Genomic DNA, 20,498 nt, shown 5'->3' on the forward strand with positions numbered 1-20,498 from the left:
ATTCAAGGACTCACCCTCTGAAGGTCATGTGGTGCTGCGTTTGCAGAAGTAAATGAAGGAGCAACATTCTTTGGCTGATTAGATCAGCTCTGGGACCTCAGACACATGTCTATAGGCTGATAAAGTCAGAGGGGAAACAACAAAATGGAGACTTTCTACTAGTTATTTCTTTGGGCCACACCTCTTTTTTATTACTTATAAAATTAACTTCTGCATGCAAAATACCCTGAAAGCTTTGGTATGCAGGGCTTTTGCGCTATTATCGAAACCATGGGGTTATCTGGACTCTTTCAATGAATGTTCATAGTGAGTGTTAATAGATCAAAAGACAGTAGGAAGAGCCTGTCAGACATTAAAAAACAAAACAAAGTCAGAGAACGAACAGTATTGGTTTAGACATGTTTATTTTTACAATGTTTGTTCTTCCCATGATATCTCTTACAGCAAGCAGTGATGAAAGAAGGTTGGGAGGAGAGATTTGATCTGTCCCTTCACCAAATTTATGATCTGAAAAGATTACTTTGAAGATGAAGAAAGCCAAGGGGTAAATTGCTCTGGAAGTTACCTTCAATTCCTGTCCTCTGGCAATGGTACCAAAATGGTTGCCCAACTCACGTTTAAGATGATGTTGGCATGTAACCACTCTGTGTTTACTAAAACCTAGCCTGAGCACCAACTGCCCTGACTTCACAGATCTAAAAGAGCCATGGAGAGAATAATCTTCAACTTTCTCTCATGCTTATTGGGACGCCATTGGAATGTAAACTCTGTAAGGGTGGGGACCATCTCTGGGCCAATCACAGTGCCTGGCATGCAGTAATAGATCAATATTTGTTGATTACATGAATAAACAAAAACATAATCTGTGAGCTCATTTTGAGTAAGTAAGTCTCCAGTTATAAGTTCCCCAAGTTGTGGCGCTTCACTCTCAACTTTACTAGAACTGCCAACATCTTTGCACATGTAACAACTTTTAGCCAATCACTGGACTCTTCAGGATAATTCATAAGCAATCACTTGGTGTGACATTCTTATTTTAAAAGTCTCAACTTTGGCCCTGATAGGTGCACTGTAGACTATCATTAATGCCTGGTCACATAAGTACATCTTGACTACTCTTTCCCAGATAGCATATGGCTTGCCAAGATTTCCCCTTGATTAAATAAGAAATTATAACCATGCACTTAAAACTAGGTTTTTCATTCCTTTGTAGAAATAACTCAAATAGCATCTAACATAGTACCTTGCACACAGTTTAATGCTAAATATGTATTTGTGAATTAATAAATAAATTTAAAAGTTATTTAGGATGGCTATTAATTTACAGTATTGTCAGCTGACAATTGACAATAATTTGCAATCATATTCTGTAAGAATGATCATATGGGTTTCTAGCTGAAGATTTAATGCTAAAAAAAATAAACCAAAACCTTCTGACAAATTCTAGAGAAGATAGTACAGATTGTCAAAATCAATTTTTACCCATTAAGGGTGGGAAAGCAGGGACTGTCTTCTCTTCTTAATACTTTATATTTGTATCAATTTTCTATAATGAGCATGTATTACTTTTCTAATGGAAAAAATTTTTAGAATTCACTTTATACGTTTTTAAATCTTAGCAAGTATGAAATTTGTCCTTTATAAAGGAAAATTCAAACAGCAAAATTGAAGACCTCAATTCAATTCACATAGTGGAACTCTCCTATCTACCCTACACTGACTTGTTTATAGTTTGCTGTATAGAACATACCGCTTCTTATTTCCCAGTCTCTCTTCATTCCTCTGCCTCCTACGTAGCCTCAGAAGACTTTCCTCTTTCCCTCACCTCAGTCCAGCTAAAGCAGACATCCATTCCAAAATCCATGGGTGATCTTCACTATTGTGCTTTACTGCTTTCTTCTCCCTTAATTAGACCATGAGCTCCTTGAGGACAAGGACAACTTTACCAACATTTGTATCTCTAGGGCCTACTATAGTGCCTGGCACATGGCTGCACTGCATTGATGGTTGTTATTAAGTTGAATGCATTAAAATCACCTTGAAGAACTTATTTTCTTTAACACAAAGCACTTGAGGGGAAAAACAATTACACCCGAAATTTGAACATGATTTTTTTTAAAAAGAATCGCATGCTATCTAAATGTAAGAAATTCCCATTGCACCAATTTTCTCCACTAACTAGTCTGCCTTTGCCAAACGGGGCAGGGGTGGTTGGTATGGCAATGCTCAACTTCTGAATGGCCATCTAGAAGAGTCCGTAGCTCCAACACCTGCCACTTCAGCCCCAACCAGCAACGCTTCATTCCTCAACTTTGGCACAAGTTTCTTTTCCAGATAAACATACGTTAAACAAATAAACCAATCAGCCAAACAAGGAAACCAAAATCAAAACTTGTAGCCATACAAATAAGCCCTGTATTCTTGAATAAATTCACACAGAGCTCTGCAAAGCCTGGCAATGAAAGGAGATTACCTGCAGCAGGGGTTGGGAGGGTGGGGTGCCCTATAAGCTGATCCTCTAGAATCACCTTCCCCTCAAGTAGCTCCCGTTAATTATCGTACACTACCACCGCAGTCAAAGGGAGACATTACTCTTTCAGTTAATATTATAACCCAAGTGTGAAGCAGATTATCGAGGCACAAGTAATTCCCAGCAGCTCATTTGTGATCAGGCTGGAAATAGGCTTGGAGAATGCATACACAGCCCATTCCCTCTGTCCTCATTGCCACAGTGGCCTCAGTGATTCTGGAGCAGCTTAATAAGGGTCTGGGGTTGGGAAAGGTGGCCCATTTTGACCACAGGTCTTTTTCTGGCCCAGGCTTCACCAGGTGATTTGGTAATCAACTTCTATACCCAGAATCCAGGGACCTCAGGGTTGGATGGAATCCACATATTTATTTATTTTCTCTTTTTTAACTTTACATTTCAAAACTCTTTCAGACTTACGTTAACAGTTGCAAATATAAAACAAAATCCCCATACACCCTTCATCTAGATTCCCCAAATGTCAAACCTTACATAATCACATTACAATGATCAGTATCTGAAAATTAACAGGATATACTACTTTTATCTAATCTACAGACCTTATTCAAAGTTCACCAATTGCCCAATTAATGTCCTTTTTCTGGGCCAGGATCACTCATTGCATTTAACTGTCATGTCTCTTATAATTTGGAAAGTTCAATCTTTCTTTGTCTTTCATAAGCTTGAAGAGTACTGGCCAATTATTTCGTAGAATGTCCCTCATTTTGGGTTTGTCTGAAATTTCCTCAGTTTATGCATTTTTGGCAAATGGTGCAATGTTGCTGTGTCTCATTAATAGTGACATTAACATCGATCATTTAGTTAAAGAGATTTCTCCACTTTAAAGTTACTATTTTTTCTTTTGTAATTAATAAGTATGTTGTGGGGAAATACTTTAAGACTACGTCAATAACTTGTTTCTCATTACACTTTTTCATCTAACATTCACCTAGTAATTTTAGCACCCATTGATGATCTTTACTACTGTGATGTTAGCCAAATGGTGATATTCTATGCTCATTATTACTGCTAAAATTATTAATTGGAATGCTTTGTAAGAAAGAGCTTTCTCTTCTCTCCATCAATATGGACTTCCATATTTTTTTTTTATTCTATGGATTATTATGTATTACTATCAATGTTTTTTTTTTTCTCAAAATTTCCATAATTATGGCCACTGGGAGGACTTTCAAGTTGGATCCTGTGTTCTTTGACATGTCCCCATAGCTTTTTTTTAGGTTATTGGAAGGAATCTTAATGATGACCTAATTCATCTTTAAATCATCTCAAAGTACTCCTGGGAAGTAGTCATCCAGCCCATGTTCGACCAAATCTGACATTAGAGAACTTGTACATCCAGCACAGCATTTCCCTTCTCCAGTCAGTTCTGATGGTCTAGTGTGCTTATCAGTCTTACCTTTGTTTCCTCGGCCTTCCTAACTATGCCTAATAACTGAAGTTAGAGATGCAGCTAATCCTGACCAAAATTTTAACCTTGAATTCATGAAGTTTTCATAATTTATCTAGAGCTATAATCAGATTACCCAAACATAACCTTGGGATTCCATATTGCCAAAATGGCAGCTCATGCCTTTCCCTTTCTCTTAGCACCATCCCCATACTCAGATGCTTAGGACTGAGCCTCCATCTTGGTTACCACTCTTAATTTCTATTCAGTCCTTTTTGAAGAGTAAAGTCTGTGTCTGCACCTGATGATGAAGCATCAGGTGTTCCAGTCTTTTTTTGATGATCCTATTTCCTTCTGAGGCTGGGGTCTTACTCCAAACTCTACTATGCGGTTTCAAGTTCTTGTTCAAGGACCAGTTGTCCTTGAATTTCTGGACTCCATTCCCAAATTACTGGGCAAATCTTCCTACGCCTCAGATTCTACATCTATGAGGATGAAGTGCTTACTTTACAGGACTGTCAGGAGGATTAAATGTAATTATGTATGTGAAGTGCTTAGCATTTTGTCTGACCCAATCTAAGTGGCAAACAACATCAGCTGCCATTATTATTATCAATATTACTATTGTAACTGTTATTAGTCTGGTGAGTATTAAAAATGTATCAGGTGTTCCACTTTCTCCCAAATGAGTAAAGAGTAGATGTCTAGAAGGGTGGCATTGCCCATTACTATTATATTGGATGTACAACAGGTGGCAGCAGAGGCTATATACATTGGCTCTGGTAGTCAAGTAAGCAATATTATGGAATGGAACTCAGGGGAAATTGTATCCTGTATGAAAATATATCTTCTTCTTGTCTATATGCTTCCAACCTAGTCATCCATGTAGAAAAGTTCTGGATTAGAAACAAAAGAGTTAACTTTCTACTCTGAGATCTGCCATTTTTTAGCCTCTCTGGGCTTCCATCTCTTTATCCATCAAACGAGGATTTAATATTAGACGGTTTTCAGAATTCCTTCCATATCTAAGACATTAGGCTTCTATTAAACAGGACTCTACAATTTACTCTCAGCATTCTCTGTGCAGATACTAATTTATCATTTCATTCTGGACTTCTCTCATCACAAGACTTACATTCTTGTGTCAAGAGGGCTATCATCGCTAAATGAGACTAAACACAGTGAAGAGAAAGTTATTTCCACTTCCTGCTATATTTGCAACTTCCGCACAATGGATGGCCAAATATTCACCACATTTTCATTTGCTATTTAACTGACAAATCCACTCCATTGCTCAATATTCTTCTGTTAGCACTGGCATGACTTCCAAAAAGTCAAACTTTCTTATGTCCACTCATATTATACCTAAACGTTAGAACTTTGATATCTGTTGTTATCTGTAATAGTCCTTTGCAATGGCAAACTACTCCTGGATTCCCATTTCCCTTCCTGCTCACCTCAAGTTCATTTGAAATAGTCTTACATACCTGTTGTTCTCATCAGATCATCCCTTTCACTGGGCTTCCCTCTGTAGTATTAATATTTACTGTGTAACAACAACAATATTAACAACTAAGCTTTATCAAATACATACCAGGCATTATTCTAAATGCTTTACTATAGCATCTCATTAAATTCTCACAATAATCCTATGAAGAGATGAGATACAAAAGCACCTTGTGGTTATTCTTTGCTGATATCGCTCATCTTCTCTTCCAAGCCATTCTTCACATGTCCATTCCAAAGTTATTTAGCTGACTGTATCCCAAGACTGTAAGACATTTTCCCATGCACTTTGCCAGACTTAAACAAAACAACTTCCACGGTCCCACCCTTTAGCGTATTTCTCCTCTATTTCCCATTTCACTTAAAATGGGATAATTTCTCTTTGTTTTAATAAAACCTCATGTATTATTAGTTTAATAATATTAATTTCATAGTCAATTATCCCTGTAGAAAAGTCCTATATTGGAAACCAAAGTGTTAACCTTCTACTCCGAGATCTGAGATACTGTCTATTATTATATTCTGTCTTACATTATACATTTAAAAATTTTTTTCAGATTCCATGTATGCTCATTATAGAAACCTTAGACAAGACAGAAAGCAAAGCAAAGAGTGCAATATAAATTCCACTATTTAAGGTAATCACAATGAATATTTTAGCATAACTTTCTCATTTCCCCATATATTTATATAATTGAGATGATATAGTATAAAAATGCCTTTGGTCATAATAATTAAGTAGAAATAAAAATTTTTTTCATTGTCTTATTTGCCAATATATAATATAGCTCTAAGACCTCCTTTGTTTATGAGCTTTTTGAAAAATAACATTTGTATTACTGTAGTGTTCTACAGCATTTATTCTCTACTTCCAATGAATATAGAAAAATCTATTTATCAAGAATTAAATTATTATTATTTTGAAGCTCTAAATAGCTAAGCAAGGCATTGAGTATTATTTTTAGAACTTTATAATATTTATCATCTAAAGAAAGATAAACACTTGCCTTCATCTCCATCATCCCCAAATGGGTAAAAGAGAGCAACAGCTAAATTGATGAACACAGCCAAGTTGAAGGAAATGCTCCCCCAGAGAGATATGTGCCTCGAGAACCAGAACAGCGCAGGGTTATCTAGTGAGAAAGAAATACAATGGGATAGAACAGAAAAATAAATTGTGGTTTCAACACAAGAGCCCTACTGAAATAAAATTTTACTAAATGCATTTTTGTGAACCAGCGTAAAAGCACATTTAAAGAAATATTTAATATGACTTTATTTTAGAAAGTTTATAATCAATACCATAAGGGAGTTTTCTATTTGATTCCTTCTTTATCCTTTAGCCAATTTACCCCTAAACCACTGTAGAAGAGTGAGTAATTCTGCAATTGCTAAAGGTGGTCAGAAAAGATGATCCTGTAATAATTCTCTTTAATATATTCCTAGGGCAGATTAGGGGAAAGATAGCTTAGCAGCTGCCTGGGGCCCCTTTTGATGGAATGGTATACATCACTGTATAATTTATACTTGATAATTTGTAAACTGATAACTTGATTTGTAAACTTGATAACTTGATAAACTGTATCAATTTATAATTGATAAATTGGTCCCTCTCCTATGCCTTACAGTCAAATAAAAAAACCCAAACTCCTAGCACAAATACCTCTCTGATGAAAATTCCTATGACACAGTCACAGTTATCTGAAACTCTGAAACTTAACAGCATGGCATAGTACTGCTTACTAGCAACTAGTGATTTATATTATCGAAGTTTTAAACCTTAATCCTTTCTAAGAACTTGTTGAATCTGCAACAGCAGAAGAAAATAAAAGATACAATAAGAACTACCAATAAGTGGGGAAGGCTTTGCTGAATATTTTCAGAAAAGGGATTCTGTGTCTGTCATCAGAAATGAATGACACAATGCATCTACTGAATATAGTTTACATCAATCAAAAATAATTTCTTTCCACCTCTCGTAAATAACGAAACAGATATGTTAAAGCATATAAGTTTGAAAGGGAGTCAAATTTATTAGCCTGCTCTGGGCACCCACATGACTTCTTCAGGTCTTGTCCGTTCTCTAACTCTTAATGTAATAAAATCGAGTTTAAATTATTGGGGTTAATTGAGGAGGAAAGCCACAGTGATTTTCACATAGAAAGTACACACTTTTCAAAATATCTTCTGTGCATTCCAATCTGGGGTCTGCTGCTTACTTATAAATTGCACTTCCCTTCAGTACATCTTGTTTTCCTTCTCTTAGAATGCAGCATTCCAACACAAGAATAGGCTCTCATAAGCGATGGCATTTAGTTGACTAACGCACCATAAACTGTAAACATCTGCATCTCCATCATTCCTGAATTAGAACTCCTCATTTTTTTTAAAGATTTTATTTTTCATTTTTCTCCCCAAAGCCTCCCAGTACACAGCTGGATATTCTTAGTCGTGGGTCCTTCTAGTTGTGGCATGTTGAATGCCGCCTCAGCATGGCTGGATGAGCGGTGCCATGTCTACACCCAGAATTTGAACTGGCGAAACCCTATGCCACCAAAGCAGAGTGCATGAACTTAACCACTCAGCTACGGGGCTGGCCCCCTGACATCCTCATTTTTAAAATTAGAAGATGTTGACGCATAGATTTGTGATTACAAATTCTCACTTATAAATCCACCAAATGAACTGGATTCTGTTTATAACCTCATAATAAGTTGCTTCCAAATTTTAAAAGTAAAATGTACACTGAAAACTATTTTAAGATTTGTTTTTTTGATAAATGACAAAATATTTATCCAAAATAACAGACCCCACAAGCACTAGTTCATTATCTAATTTGCTTTTTTTGTAAAGGAGAAAATGTATGATTTTCAAATGTCCCAAATAAAATCGTTGAGTTTTCAGATGTATTTTGGAAACCCAAAATTTTCTCTGAATTCCATAAGGTTCTACATGGTAAAATGCTAAAGGAGAGTAATTTCTTTATTTTTCTCCAAGATTCTGCTAAGAAAGCCTGAAAATGCTTGCCATAATCTTATATCTGAAGATGGTGTTTCTCAAGCTCCATTCAAATTCATGAACCACACTCATTAAAGTTCCTCGAAAATTAGAATGATAAAAACTGTTGAATAGAGGTATTGAGAATGTATGCCTGCTTATCCGGAAAATTTTCCCAAAAGACAGAAAAGATCTAACCAAGAATTTCCCCATACGAATTTTTGTTAAAAACTCATGATATTCCTTATCTGGGAAAATAAAGTGAAATTTATTTTAAACTTTAAAAAATTTCGATTTTAAAATTCAATATTTCCAAATGGACTTGAGTCCTGAAACATAAGTAATGGAAATTACATTACACTAATTTTTAACTGTAACTTTCACTGTAACATTGCTCTGTTTGAATACAAGCGTCACAAAATTTTAGTCTGAGTTGGTGAGGTAAAGATATGTTGAAAGAAAGACCAACTTTCAGAAAAACATTAAACAATCCACTCAATCATCAGATTATAAGACAACAGAGGATGAACACGCCGGTGCCAACGTCTCCCCATCCCATTCAAGGACTGTTAAGGCCAGTCAGGGCCTATTCACGGACTTCAAACCTGCAGCTGTTCAACAGTTGAAACAGACAGCTTCAACCTTGTATTTCATAATATTTATAACATTATAGGATCAGCACTAAAACATGATCTAATTACTCAGAGTTTTCTGTTTTCATTCAGCTGCAGGTGTCTTGGCTCCAGTTGTAGACTGAGCTCACATTCTTAAGCCTATAAGTGATTTCAGAAACATCAGATGGCAAGAAATTAAAAACCAATTTAAATGAATGCTGCCATGCATCCCAAAGTACCAATTTATCTATCATTATGCTCAAAACTAAGCATTTTAGTTGATTGTACTTACTCCTGATTTTCTTCTGCCACTTCATTTCATTGTAAAGATCCTCTGTTTGCTGGAAAAAGTCATTCACTTTACTTCCTTGTTCATCCCGTTCAGTTGTATTGAACACACGGAACTTGGATTCTCGTGTAAGATATTCACATATATTGGGGACGGGAAAAACTATTTGTTCCATGGTCCTATCGTGCCGAACAATCTGAAAACATTAATTTGCACTTGTTTTAGCCTTTGGACACCTCACTCTAAGACTATTTTTTGTCTGTAGCACAAATTTATTAATGATATTTGATGAATTCAGTTATGAAAAAATATGCCAACTTGAAGTATCTAAAATAGTCCTTTACCATACTATTTCACATTTTTCTCTTCAAATAAATTGACTAATGTATCTTCAATACTATACTTTGTTAAAAATAACAAACACCAAACTCTTTATTCTTTCTGCGTTAGCATTAAACTTTTGCCACTCCTGTTTATTTTCATAAAGTACATCAGAGAACTAAGAATGTCTTAATTAGCAAGTGATGGGCTAAGTAACCTTAAACACAGCACTTGGTATATTTCTATCTTGATCTTAGCCTCTTCTTCCTAAAAAGGGCTGCTGAGAAACAAATGATACACTCAACGTGATGAGCCCTAAGTTCCACACAGAAAGGTGCCCTGTATCATTAACGTGTTTTCTCCTTCACCTGTTTTTGTAGGTCTAATATCCATTTAAGCATATACTCAGATGTAAATATTCATTATTTTGAACTTCTCTTATTTGGTATTTATGACAGTTTAACTTTAGACAAAAAAACAGGCTGAATATTTTCATACAGCTTCACTATGTAACAAGGATGTGTAGACTCAACCTCAAGGTTCACGTTTATATACTCTGCCCAACCCTCAAGAACGAATCAGGATTGATGAAGCCAGAAGAGTCATTCTATTTCCCTTTGCCATTGACTAGTATAGTGGTAAGCATGTGACCTAGTTCTGGAAAATGAGGCATAAGGAGAAATTTCCTTGAGGGGAGGGGCCTTCCAGGAAAGATTCTGCTTCCTAAAAAGGCAGAGAGCTGCATAAGACAAACAAAATAATAACAACAAACCAAATACACAACACAAAAGTTCCTCTTTGCCTGTATTTTCTTTCTTCTTACTTTGAACAAAAGGTTGTGTAAGGCATGGTGCTTGAAACTTTGGTAGCCATTTTGCAACCATGAGGTGGGATATCACCAGCATAATAAAGAACTTATTAAGGAAAGGTCTGAATGTGTGAAGACATCATTGAGTCATTGAATCAATGATAGAACTACTCGTACCTCCACACTTCCCATTATATGAAATAATCAAATATTTTTATTGCTTAAATAATTCCCAGTCTGCCATTTTGATACTTGTAACTGAAGCTATCTTAAATGATATGTTATATATGTAAATTACATGCTAGAACACTATCATAAAACAAGATGAAATTCAGTAATGGTACATAAAAATTTCTGAACAAAGCTTAAAAAACCCAATTGTATGAAAGAAGAATTGAACCTATTTGGTATATGGTAGGAAACTATGTGGATAAAAATAAGGTTTACTTTATCCTACAGCACCAAGCATTTAAAAAAAATCTCAAGGTGCATTTCAGAAATAGTATCTTGATTATTATAAGCCAAAGTACTCAGTCTCTTTATGAAATGTCATGTATGATTCTGCTTGTCCTATTTTACAAGGGGCATTGACAAACTGGATGGATTACTGAAGGAAATGGGAACGTGTTAACTCTAAAAAGCCAAAGATGGATAATTTTTTCAAGGTATTTATTCACCAAATGCTTATTCAGTCCTTAGGCAAGAAACCCTGGGGAATTCAAAGTGAAAAAACAACACGAACCCCAATCTACGAAAGCTTGCAGTTTATTAATCATGATGGTTCTCCAAATGTTACAGCCAAGCTATCATGTTGACAGGGGAACATGTTGACAGGGGAGCAATGCTCTGAAAAGTGGGTAAACATTACAGTGGGCTAGTGTGCCCTCTTTATTAAAAAAAAACTTTCTAATTATTAGAGATGCTCCAAATTAGATCATGTCCTCCGGAAGTAGTGAGACCTCTATCACAGGAAGAATTTAAAACAGAAGCAGGATCATTAGAGAGCAAATCCTTAGACAACTGGATAGACCCCAGGTCACCCACTAGGTCCTTCCTATTTCCTAGGGTCTTTGAGTCTACAAATTATGAACACACTATTATTTTCACCATTAGGTATTTTTGTGGTTATGTTCCAGTCACAGGGTTCAGGTTTGGAAATACAAAGATGACTGAGACCAGTTCTTGCCTCAGGTAGGGGAAAAGTGACCTATAAGAAGCTAACAATAATCCAATGTGATATATTTAACAGAATGATCAAACTGCCGTGGGAACATAGTGGGATGAAATTAATTAATGCCTGAAGGAAGGAGGGGAGGCCTCTCTGAGTGGGTCTCATGAGTTGGTCTTTGAGCATGAGGATTGGTCAAAGTGAAGAATTTAGATCATCAGTTCAGACCACTCCTTTAAATCCTGGAATTTTATATCTTGCATTGTGGATGCCTCAAAGTCACCTCAAATCCAATTTATCTAAGAATCAACAAATGATCCTCCCCTGCCTTTTAACTCCAAAGCTAGGATACCCTTGTGTAACTCCAATTTCTATCCATTTATTCAAAAGAAGCCTAGGGAGCACCTTTCTCCACACCATTTCCCTCAGCCTACGTACATCAAGCATTGAGCCCTATATATATACACACATACACATATATATAGATATATGTATATACGATATATGCATGTATATTTTCCTCCATTCTAGATTGTCATCTTCAATACCACAATCTCTAACCTTTTATATTCTTTTATATCATATCTTCCTATCTGATCAACCTGCAATCCTTAACTCAATCCCTTTTCCAAACCTTTCTCCAGATAGCAACTACAGTAAATTTTTGAAAAAAGCCATCCCCCTACTCTGTTCCTTCATCCCTTCCTTTCATTTACTTCTACCTGAAATCCTATGCCCAACCTTTTTTTTCCTTCTTTTAAAGATTGGCAGGTGAGCTAACATCTGTTGCCAATCTTCTTTTCTTCCTCTTTTTTTTCCCAAAGCCCCCTGGTATGTAGTTGTATATTCTAGTTGTAGGTCCTTCTGGTTATGGCATGTGGGATGCTGCCTCAGCATGGCCTGATGAGGGGTGCCATGTCTGCGCCCAGGATTCAAACCGGCAAAACCCTGGGCTGCCGAAGTGGAGCACACGAACTTAACCACTCGGCCATGGGGCCGGCCCCCATACCCAATCTTCAGTAGAGAGAAACTTCTATCCAATCTTCAATATATTCTTTATGGCAACCTTCTCTGTGAAATCTATCCTGAAATTCCCCCGGCACAGTTAATTACTGTTTTTTCTACATTTCCTTGGCCCTTGATTTATACACTTACTATATAGAATTATCTTCTATATGTGTATGTAATTAGTAGCGAATAAATGCTCAGCGACCATTTATTGAATTTATATATTTACAGCTACATCCTTCCTCACTGCTGGAAAACCAGTAAAAGTCCAACTTCCACAACAGCCCCCATCTCTCACACACAGTTATTAACCCAACCCCTAACTCTGGCTTACTCACTCTACCTCCTATATCTGATCTCTTCTAATCACCGAGCTTTGTACTTTGGCTTCTGGGACCTTCCTCAGAACCTTCGTGGTTTGATGATCTATTTGCATCAGATTTCTGCAGCTTCCTGACTTTGCCAGCCTCCCAGTTCCTAGGCACTTGTAGTAAGCAATATTTTTCCTGTTGGTCCAGTTGACAGGTTCCACGAGGTCAAGTCTCCTACCAAAGCCGCAGTACTACTAACGTTTATAAACGTGAGCAAGGAATCCATTTTGTGACACAAGGTAATCATGCTCATTATTCCAAAGGTTTGGCAATAGTAAACAATAAGATACAGTAATTACGCATCTTGAGAGTTAACAGCAGTGATGCCCATCGTGCACTTTCTTAAAAACTAAAAAATATCTGCCAAAGTGAATGAATGTATGAATGTAAATTACAGACGACAAGCATCGACTGCTCTGCTCACTCCTGCCTGATTAGCTCTGCCAACCAGTATCAAAATGATACCATAGCTAGTAAATGACAGCCAGGTGGATTTCAGAACACGTAAGTCCATATTGACCTACACTTCTTGAACTGCCACCAGCTATTAATAACGTCTCATTTATGACGGTGGGTGGGGTCAATTGTTGCAAACTGAAAATGGAAACTTAATAACTCTATTCTAAGTTTATGATATCGATATGAAAACTTTATTAGTGCCTTCCATGTTTCCTACACTTTTGAATACTTGCTTACACAGAGATCTCTTTAATAAGCCTTCTACATAATTTTTAAAAAGAAACCTTTTCTTGAATGATAGCTTCTATTATAATAATCCTTTCTCTAAAACCCCACTGCTCTGCACTGATTGTTTTCATGACCCAAACAAAACTAATCTTATTAATTACAAAAGAAAATTTACATATAGTTCTGGTCCAAAATCAAGACAACTTTCAAAGATGTGCATCTCAATTTCTTATAGATTACTCCTCATATCTCATCTTTTAGTATATACTTTTATAGTTTATATCACTCTATTCTGCTTCATTGTTCTAGGAAATGATTATGAAAATGGTCTGATATAGAAAGTAAACATATCTTTTCACAGTTGGTCTCTTTCAAGAAATAAGAGATGGTTACCTCAATCTGTGCAGTGTGGTTGGCATAATACTTTAAGGCTTCATCTCCATCATCTGGATCGGATCCTGGTTTGAGCATCTGCTGTAATAGTTTGTTGTGGCGGGCCAGCTGGAGGGGAAAAAAGATTTTGAGTCTTTTTTTCTCCTTTATTGGAGACAAACTTTGAAATTACTTAGTCCACTCTTACACACAGCTTCACAGTTCTCAAGTTAACACAATTAATTACATTGCAGAAAAGCATGTCTATTTCAAAGGCATAAATAATGCAATCACAAGGATCAGCTATTACTACGTCAATCTGACATTGTTATTTGGCAATCTATATGTTCTTAGCATGAGAAGATGGAGTCTCTCATGGACTGAAGACTGAGTCCAGAGTAGATGCTCAAATTAATATTTGTGGATTAAATTTATATATTCAACAAATGTATAATTACACCAGGAAGAAGAAAAGCCCCCAGTGACATATAATTGATATTCCCTATGTAAATTTAAACTGCACGTGCATATAAAACAACTTGATCAACAATGTGATAGTTCAGTGGGTAGCGGTATCAATATAAATGGTAGCTTCTTATATGCACATAAATAGGTATCTGCATTTCAAAAGAGTTTCTTTTATGGCATCTAATCAAAGCTCTACATTAGCAGTTTGTATTAAAGTCTTATACTTCTCCATATTCATATGTCAAAATGGACGCTTTATGGGTACAGATCTCAGTTTTATTGTAACTGAAACTGGGCATTTAAAAAACAAAAATTTCACCAAAATTATCTTAAACTGCTGTTAGTAAAAGGAATCTTTCTCTCTCATTTGAATGTCGATGGCATTTGTTGGCTAGTTCTCTCACTTTGTAGATAACTAATATATATTGCCTTCAATGTTTCTTTTATGGTTGTCTTAATTCCCGAAACTTTGTAATGTCTTTAACCTTTCAGATATTCTATTTATGCCTTAAGTTCCCCCAGGGCTTCTGGTAACAAAGAATCTCCATATAATCCTCTTACTGCTAGCACAGCTCCCGTCTCTTACTCTGTGCCAGGTACTATCCTAAACACTTACGTACATGATCTCATTTGATCCTACTAAGAAATCCTGGGTTACGCATTCTTATTATCCTCATTTTACAGTTAGGGAAACTGAGGCACAGAACATTTAAAGGATTTGTTCATGATAACATAGCTAGAAAATGACAGAGCCAGTACTGAACTCAAGCAGTAGGTTCCAGAGTCAGGATTCTTATCAACATTACGAGCAATAAGTAAGTCTTTGTACTATTCGAGAGATGTTAATTCAAATTGTGATTATAAAGAATGGAGATAATTTTAAACAATAATCCAGAACCTATAAAACCAAATAAGCATTATCTTTGGCAGTGATAATTTGGTAAATTAAATATTCATTCCAGTGATGCTGCTCTAGAGGGAATCATTTTCGAAACTATGATTTTAGAACTGGCTTTTGCTCAAAAAATAAATATAAATCACTCAAAAAAGCCATTTCCGTTTTATATTTACATTTTATTTTTGACTAAATGTGAATTTTACAGATTTTTATTACAAATTGTAGTCATGAAACTTGTTGTATCTTGTAGCTGTTTCTAAATCTTTAAACATGTTTCAAAGGATAAAATTATTGTAATCTTTTAGACACTTCAGCATATGTTTTAAGAAGTGGCTGGTTCTTGAAGGTAAAATTGGCATGATTTGTTTACAGATTGGATCCGAGACACGAGAAAAACAGAGAAGTTAGGGTTGACTCCAGAATTATTGACCTGAGCACCTGAAAGTTTAAAAATGGCATTTACTCAAGAAAAAATGCAGAAGCAGCACATTTAGGGGGAGAAAATAAGGACTTTTTGGTTTTGGACACTTGAAGCTTTAGATATCACCCAAAAGGAGATGACGAGCAGGCTGTTGAATATGTTTGTCAGGAGTTCTGGGTAGAGGCGGGGGCTAGAGCTAAACATTTAGGGACTGTCAGTATATGGCTGATATTTAAAACCATGAGCTTTAGTGAGATCACCTTTTGAGCTTAGACGGAAAAAAGAGATTCAATGAATTCCAATAGGGTTTAGGAAGATGAGAGGCATCAGCAAAGAAGACTGAGAAAGTTGGACCAGGGAGGTAGGACAAAACCAGTGAGACCAGGTATCCTAGCAACCAAAGGAAGAAAGAACTTCAGGATGGAGGGAGTGATCATCTGCGTCAAATGTTGCTGACAGTCAAATGAGGACTGGGTCACTGGGTTCAGCAATGTGGAAGTCACTGGTAACCTTAAAAGCAGCAGTTTCAGGCAGTGGTGGACAACAAAGCCTAATTGTAGTGAGTTTATATAAGAATGGGAGGAGAACAAGTCTAAGCAATGAGTATAGGCAACTCTTGATGAGTATTGCTGTAAGGGGGAGCCAAGAAATAGGGATAGGGTAAAAGGGAGGGTTTGGGATTCTGTTTTTAATTTTTCTTTTTTTTTTTTTTTTGAGGAAGATTAGCCCTGAGCTAACATCTGCCACCAATCCGCCTCTATTCTTGCTGAGGAAGACTGGCCCTGAGCTAACATCCATGCCCATCTTCCTCTACTTTATATGTGGGATGCCTACCACAGCATGGCTTGATGTGCGTTGTGTAGGTCTGCACCCAGGATCCGAACCGGTGAACCCCAGGCTGCTGAAGCAGAACATGCAAACTTAACCCTTGCACCACCGGGCTGGCCCCAGGGGAGGGTTTTTAAAGATGGGAATCCTAATATCATGTTGAGAGAGATGAAATATTTGCTAGAGCAAAGTCCTGATTAGGTGAGAATGGAATGATCTAGTATGTGTCAGCGGACAGGTTTGCCTTAGAAACAAATTCACCCATTGTGACAGCAGGGAATACGAGCACAGGTTCAGGAGGGCGGGCAGTTTTGATGGTGGCAATACGGAGAAGTTCTTCTCTAATTACTTTTATTTTCTCGGCAGAGTAGGAAGCTAACAAGGAGGATGAGAGAGGAGGTATTGGAAATTTGAGGAAGAGAAGATATGAAACAGTCAACTAGGGAAAGTGAATGGACTTGGAAAATGTCACAGGAGTGTCAGGAAGCCCTATGGGTCCTCTTTCTGTCATGGTCAAAGTGAGGCCACTAAGCATGTTTGTATATTTTTCTTCAGCAATGTTCAGCTGTCTGGATCCGGGCATGAAAAAGGCAGAGAGATGTAATTAATGAGATTTGTGGTTTTGCTGGATGAGTTGAATGACACACAAAAAAGAGAGAGGTGGAAATTAAGGGTCTGTGCAAGGAATTTAAATAGAACCATGGAAACTAAAGTGAATAAGGAAGGAAATGAAGCCACAAAGGACAATGAAAAGGTGGTAGGATCAATGAATTGTAGCTTCTAATGTGGTAAAAAATAAGTGTTGGAGTTGAGGTGTTACAAGGAAGAGCTAGTTAGGAAGGGCTAGTCAGAGTAAGATACTTGAAATGGAGCTGATTGACAGAGTGCAAGGAGCAGTGATTAGGAATGACCAGGTTTTAGGTGTGCCCACATGTCATCAGCTAATTGCTCCTCACACCTCCACCATCACCCTGGTCCAAGCCACCATCTTCTCTGACCTGAAATACCGGGATAGACTTTAACTGGCCTCCCTGCTCCACCCTTGTTTTCCAGAGTCTAGACGTAACACAGGAGCCAGAGTCATCCTTTTGGTCAGATCATGCCTCTTTTCTGCTCAAAACTCTCCGATGGCTGCCATCTCATTTAGAGTTAGAGCCAGTCTTCACCATGGTCAATAAGGACTCCAGAATCTGGCCCCGCTACCTTTCTGAACTCCTCTCCCAGGACCCTCCCTGCAGTCACAGCCACACTGGGCTCCTGACTGTTCCTTCAACCTGAGAAGCATGTTTCCACCTCAGGGCTTTCGCCGTTCCTACTCCCTTCGCCTGGGTTCTCTGCCTCTACATACCTGTGTGACTTGCTTCCTCACCTACTTCAGGACTTCTTTCAAATACTGTCTTATCAATAAGCACCCTTTAAAAGATCAACTCACCCACCTCCCCTAACACATCTAACCTCATTTTCTGCTTGTTTGTTTCCATAGCACATACTATGATCTGACACACCATATTTTATAATTGATCTGTTTATTAACTATTTCTTCCCATAAGAGAGTAAGCTAATGTTCTTAGAGGATACAGATTTTCATCTGTTTTGTTCACTGCTAGATTGCCAAGGCTTAGAACGGTGTCTGGCACACAGTAGATACTCAATACGTATTTCTTTAATCTATTGAATGTAAATATTGGAATTCTTTAAATCTTAAATAAAGGATAGCTTTCAAAGGTGAGACATTAATTAAAAAATTCCTTATAAATTTATTTTAAAACTTCTAATTCTTTATAGTCACTTCATAGTGTCAAAAACTACTAAATTTTAAGAAACCAATAATGCTATTTTATTTAACGTAATTAATATATAAATCTATACAAATAATTTTCATTTAGTATATCCTGCTTAATAGAAACATATCAGAACTTCCCTCTTTCCTATGGTCTCAATGAGATGATTTTAGATTTGTCTTGTTTTATTGTAGACAAGTGGCACTCTAAAGACACTTAAAAAAAATTAAATGCCTAGGCCACTCTTTACATGTTCAAACATTTAAAACAATATTTGCATTCATGGTTATATAAGTAATCTATACATACTTGGAAAATTTGAAATACATAATTAAAAAAATAAAAACAAAATAGAAATAATTGCACCATTTTTTCTACCTGGATATCTTTTATATTCTTTGTAACCAAGGTCCCTTCATTTGCTCTCTCTTGTTCTGTGCTCAAACAGTGCCCCGTATATATCTAAATAGTAAAATTTCTTATATCATCTCTTAGTATCTATTGTTTCTCTCCAGTGGGCTGTGACATCCTCATGGAAAAGGGCCTGGTCTTACTCATCTCTGAGTAAGTTATTCTCAGAGCCAAAAACAGAACCTAGTACATCAAATAGATTCAATAAATATTTGCGGAATCCATGGTGAAATGGGTTAATTAATGATGTTTACTATGCACTTAAGTGGGCAAGGACTCTCAAATCTCAGTGAGTTATCTCTCTGTTTCCTCAATAAAAGAGAAAGGTTAAAAAAATCAGATTAGATATCAGATGATGGTAGAATTCCCAGTGTTTGCAGAAATAAAATATTTCGATATTGTTTCTTGTTTCCTAGTTATTCATGTACTTATATCCCTTCTGCTATATTATAAACTATTTGGAGAGAGACTGGTGACTCAATAAATGTTGAATTGAACCCTGTGAAGCGAGGATAGCATCCCTATTATACAGACAAAATATAAAAGAAGTAAAGAGTATCTTAACGATTCTTGAAATGCGTGAAAATGACTGGTATCAATATAGAGCTCTCTTGATCCAAATTTACAGTTTTCTAAAAGCATAGTACAAATTCTCATGGACCAATTAACATAGGCCCAACAGTTTTTAAAGATTTAGTCCCCTAGGCTGAATGAGAACTAAGAGGAGGTGCTAAGCTCCTAGAACAATGGTTCTGGAAGCAATAGATTCACTTCAGTGGCCTTTGTTATATGAAATATGTTAACAGCTCAAAGGGGAGAATATCCTTCTCTTCCTTGTTCTGTAGTTAATCCAACTCTCTTGAAAGAGTTCTGATTGAACGGTTCCTTTTAAGAGTAAGCGAACCAATAACTGCTAAAATATTCATGTCTGTCTTAAAATAAATAAATAAAGATACTGGAAAGAGGAAAAAAAAAAGATTTAGTCCACTATATATGTAATTCCATTAAGAATATGTAGAATGGCCACACTGCCAACTAAAGACATCAGTTTTTTCTTAGTGATGGGCTCTCTAGCCACATGTTGTCTACTAGTCTCTGCATGTACCCTTTAATATGACATAAATAAAGAAAAACCACCCAAGAATCCAAAAGAGAACAGTATCATTCCTATTACATGTTTTGGAAACCAAAGGTGAAATCACTTGGTAAGTTCTGGACAAGAATAGCACATTTGAGGAGAGCCATCACAGTAAGATATCTAATTTAAATCCTAATTAAAAACTGAAAAACAACTAATGAAGACATTGAAGGACGGCCGTCTTATGATATCCAACTTTACTTGACAGAGACCCTCCCAATAGTACTTGAAATTAGCTGATGTCGCTACACAACACGGTCTGAAAAAGCAACCAACAATCAATATTAGCAACAATGAGCGTCTGAACATGGGCAACATAACTGAATGCTAAAAGGGAATAATGTCATAGGCAGGAAAGCTTTGGGTCCTAGGAATGCTTATATTCCACAACAATCTTTATTAGGTAGTAGCAGCAATTGTTTTATATATGGTGTGGACATGGTGCCTACATTTGTCATACCTACTTAGTAAGTGGTG

At 36.6% G+C, this 20,498-nt stretch overlaps 1 protein-coding gene across 3 annotated transcripts in view; it reads right to left on the minus strand.

Annotated features, from left to right (window-relative positions):
- Positions 1-20,498, minus strand: part of ITPR2 (inositol 1,4,5-trisphosphate receptor type 2) — a 465,227-nt gene that overhangs the window by 89,603 nt on the left and 355,126 nt on the right. For all 3 annotated transcript variants that reach the window (XM_070494990.1, XM_070494989.1, XM_070494991.1), the window contains 3 exons: positions 14,098-14,205; positions 9,345-9,537; positions 6,449-6,574 (listed from right to left, as the gene is read on the minus strand). In XM_070494990.1, coding sequence (XP_070351091.1) covers positions 6,449-6,574; positions 9,345-9,537; positions 14,098-14,205 — 427 coding nt within the window. The remainder of the gene's footprint in view (positions 1-6,448; positions 6,575-9,344; positions 9,538-14,097; positions 14,206-20,498) is intronic.

Source organism: Equus asinus, chromosome 22 (assembly GCF_041296235.1).
Source record: "Equus asinus isolate D_3611 breed Donkey chromosome 22, EquAss-T2T_v2, whole genome shotgun sequence".
Classification (NCBI taxonomy): domain Eukaryota; kingdom Metazoa; phylum Chordata; class Mammalia; order Perissodactyla; family Equidae; genus Equus; species Equus asinus.